Source organism: Sciurus vulgaris, assembly GCF_902686455.1.
Source record: "Sciurus vulgaris genome assembly, chromosome: X".
NCBI lineage: Eukaryota > Metazoa > Chordata > Mammalia > Rodentia > Sciuridae > Sciurus > Sciurus vulgaris.
In genome coordinates, this window is record NC_136471.1 from 55,378,535 (window position 1) to 55,383,054 (window position 4,520).

Consider the following 4,520-nt stretch of genomic DNA (forward strand, 5'->3'; position numbering starts at 1 on the left):
AAAAATGTTCAGATCAGGTAAGTCTATAGAGGAAAAAAAATGAAGTTGTGTTTGTCTGGGTGTGATGGTGGAAATGGAAATTGCCTACAAATAAGCATAAGGGATCTCTCTGAGGTGATAAAAATATTCTCAAACTGAGTTGTGATGAGAATCTGACACTCTAAGTTGACTAAAAAACACTGAACACATCTACTTGTGAATTTTTGTTATTCTTAATAAATCTGTTAAAAAATTGGAAATCCTGGTATATATAGTATCCTTAGAGACTAGAGAATTAGTCTTGAGGTATAGATTAATTTGAAGAGGAATTACTTATTTAAAGCATTTATTCTTCCCATACAGTAATATGAAAAAAGGCAACTACAAGAAGAATTTTCTGACTGCTGACCATTTATTTGCAATACATCTGGATTTTACCTACTTAAAAATCAACAATGACCTCCAAAGAAAATCTGAATGTGCAACAAAGTAGGTATATTCCAAAAGAAAATCTTATCACTTTAAATTCAGATGAGGAGCTTGGTATTCTCACTTACACCAATAATTTTACTCAACACTCACAAAAAATAAATTGGTTAGAAAATCCTCAGAAACCTGGAGAATATTCAAGCAATAATATTCAATATGCAGAGACCTCAGTCATCACTCAAGCTTTTTATGTGCCACTGGAAGAAGAAAAGTGTTTGACTCACTTTGATGAAGGTAGACAAGCAAAATTCTATCTAGATATCATGGAAAGAACTGGTGCTAACCTAGAATTAACTTTTGTCAAAGACCAAGGTCTCTACATAACTGTCTCTGGTAATCCAGAAACTGTCATGAAAGCTCAGAAGGAAATTTTTGCATGCTTTCAGGAGCACGTTTTAACTACAATGCCTATTTCCAAAGAACAGCATTGCTTTGTTACAAGCAAGACTAGAGATAAACTACAAGACTTGGAACAAAAAGCTGCAATGAACACTGATTTCTTATGCCCACATACTCAGAATAACTGGATCAATAATGGTGGCACGCACCAGGTTACACAGAAATCTCCATACAAAGTCTTTCTTACATCTGCAGAAAAAGACAAGTGTGTTACAGAGACATTACATGCAAAAAAGACATTTCATCCCTTGTTTGCCGGGCCATACAGTAAAACTACTGACAGTACCATTCAGGAAACAGAGGCATACATCCGTATTCCACCATCCAGTGCCAATGAGATAGAAATAGTTTTCAACGGAAGAAAACCACAAGTGGACCAGGCTGAGTCTTGTGTAAGGGAGATTTTTGAGAACACCAAAATGAAAACAACCATAGATATGGAGATGAAATCACAGCATAATTGTACCATAGGTCCCAAGCACAATTCTATGCAAGAGATCTTAGAAAGAACTGGAGTTTCTATAGAGATCTTACCATCAGATAGTAGTACATCAGATTCTGTGACACATCAAGGTGAGCCTGAAAGTACAGGAGGGGCATTTATTGAAGCCTACTGGAAAGCCAAGGGTTACATTGTTTCATCCATCTCTGCCCCTTCTTGGCTTCACAGATTTATTATTGGTAAGAAAGGTCAGAATATATCCAAGGTAACACAGAACATGCCAAGAGTACATATAGAGTTTACTGGAGAAGATAAAATTATCCTAAAAGGACCAGTGGATGATGTGAATTACGCTCAAAAAGAAATTGAGAACATGCTCAAAGATCTAATTAACAGAATGGATTATGAGGAGATCAGGATTGACTACAAATTTCACAAGTACCTGATAGAAAAGAATGGTGTTATCATAAACAGAATTAAGGATAAGAATAAGGTTTCTGTGCTAATCTTACCTGAAAATGAAAAGAATATTCTGATCAGAATTGAAGGGGAACATCTGCGTGTCCAACAGGCCAAGAAAGAACTTACTGATCTTGCAGCTAATTTTAAAAATGAGCACAGGAAAGACTTAATAATTGAGCAAAGATTTCACCACACAATTATTGGGAAGAAAGGGGAACGGATCCATGACATACGTAAGAAATTCCCAGAAGTTATGATTAATTTTCCACACTCATCAGAGAAAAGTGACATTGTCCAACTTATAGGGCCAAAACATGAATTAGAAAAATGCACAGAGTATTTAGAGAATGTGGTAACAGACATTATAGAAAACAGTTATTCTATAACTATTCCTATCTTCAAAAAGCTTCACAAAAGTATCATTGGAAAAGGAGGTATAAACATCAAAAAAATATGTGCAGCAAGCAACACCAAGATTAATTTTCCATCAGCAAGCAGCAACTCAGAGAATATTGTCATTTGTGGAAAGCCAGAAAACTGTGAAATAGCACGTAACTGGATCCTTTCAATTCAGAAAGATATAGCCAATATTTCAGAAGTGGAAATTTTTATTCCTTCCAATCTACACAAATCTCTTATTGATTCCAAGGAGTGTTTGATTAGTTCCATCATGGAAGAATGTGGAAAGATTCACATTCATTTTCCAAGGAACAACTTAGGTCTTCAAAAAGTCATTATTAGGGGCCCTGCTGAAAGTGTTGAAAAAGCCAAGGAAAAGCTGCTGCAGCTAGCAGAAGAAAAGCAAACCAAGAGCTATTCTACAGCACTCCATGTGAAACCACAATATCATCAGTTTCTTTTGAGCAAAAACGGCGGCAATGTTTCCAAGATCTGTGCTGAGACTGGAGTGCGTGTCATTTTCCCTACCTTTGAGGACAAGGATCAGGAACTGTTGACTCTCACAGGGAAAGAAGAAGCTGTCAACGATGCACAAAAGGAACTAGAGGCTTTAGTTAAAGATTTAGATAATGTGGTAGAGGATAATATGCTGATACATCCCAAGTACCACCATCACTTTATTATGCGGAGGGGCCAGGTTTTGCGCGACATGACTGAGGAGTATGGTGGTGTAATTATTAACTTCTCATGTTCAGGAAAACAGAGCAACAAAGTCACAGTAAAAGGAGCAAAGCCTTGTGTCGAAGCAGCCAAAAAACATATTCTGGAGATTATTGGGGATTTGGATGCCCAAGTCACCACAGAATGTGTTATTCCCCAAAAGTTCCATCGTTTTGTCATGGGACCAATGTGTTCCCGAATCCGACAAATTGCCAGGGATTATAATGTTCAAATCAAATTCCCAGACAAAGAAAGGCCAGAAACAAATATAGATCCAGCTGTTGAGGAAAATGTGGATGAAATGGGAAGAAACAGCACTAAAGAACCTGCTTCTATATCTCCAAGGAAACGTGACACCATATTTATCTCAGGCCGAAAGGAAAAATGTGAGGCAGCCATGGAAGCTCTTAAGTCTCTAATTCCTATCACTGCTGAAGTGCATGTACCCGCTGGCCTACACCGATACATTGTTGGTCAGAAAGGAAGTGGGATACGCAAGTTAATAGATGAATTTGAAGTTAATATCCAGGTATCAGAACCCGGACTAGAGTCTGATGTTATATCCATCAGGGGCCTTGCTACAAATGTGGAACAAGCCAAGGCCAGATTACAAGAACGAGTCAAGGCTTTACAAACTGAAATAGAAGATCGGGCACTAAGAAATTTTAAACTAATATTTACTTTAGACCCCAAATATCACTCCAAGATCATTGGTCGTAAAGGCTTAGTTGTTGCTCACATTTGCTTAGAGTATGATGTTACTATCCATTTTCCAGTTAAAGAGAGCAATGAAATACAAGACCAAATCATCATCACTGGATATAAAAACAACACCTTAGCTGCTCGAGATGAAATAATGAGAATTGTGCAGAAGATCGAAAGAACAGTTACTAAGCAAATCCCACTAAACTGCCGTGTTCATGGCCATATTATTGGATTCCGTGGAAAAGTTATCCACAAAATAATGAATCAATTCCAAGTAGACATCCATTTCCCTCCAAAAGGGTCCTCCAATTCAAATGTCACTGTGACTGGACAACCAGACAATGTCAAAAAAACAATTGATCACCTCCTCAATCTTGAGGAACATTATCTGTCTACTATAATAAACCATGAATCTCAACAGGATCATATTAGGAGTATCTCTCTTTATAATGCATCCATGGCTCCATCCAGGAGTTTCGCAATAAAAGATGTTCCCTGTACTACAAAAAGCATCCAAAATCCTCCTGATATGAATAACTCTGAAGATTTTCCCATATTGAACCATCAGATGTCTCCAAAGACTTACCCTTGGATACAATAACAATGACGTTCAAAAAAATTGTTCTAACCGTATTACCTAAAAATGTCATCAAAAACTATTTTTAAACTGATGCAACTGCTGGGTCATACACACAATTCTTATACCTTTGCCATCAACATATCCCTCTTAGATCCTCCAGAATACTTAAAGTGAAGTGCTCAATCGTGTGTGTGCAATAATTAACAACTCAGTTCTAATTTCCACTGAAGACCTACTCTTGACATTGCTTTTATAGCACAGACTTTCCACTGTTTTGAATGTGACCATTAAAATATTAAATACCATGTGCTAACTAAATTTCATGGTCTGTTCAGCCTGTCATTA

General features: G+C 37.1%; 1 protein-coding gene across 1 annotated transcript; it reads left to right on the plus strand.

Moving 5' to 3' along the window:
• Positions 1-434: 434 nt before the first annotated feature.
• On the plus strand, positions 435-4,196 carry LOC306651095 (vigilin-like; the record flags this gene model as incomplete). Its single annotated transcript, XM_079123620.1, has 1 exon — positions 435-4,196. The coding sequence occupies one exon, from the start codon at positions 435-437 to the stop codon at positions 4,194-4,196; it is 3,762 nt and encodes a 1,253-aa protein (XP_078979746.1).
• Positions 4,197-4,520: the final 324 nt, after the last annotated feature.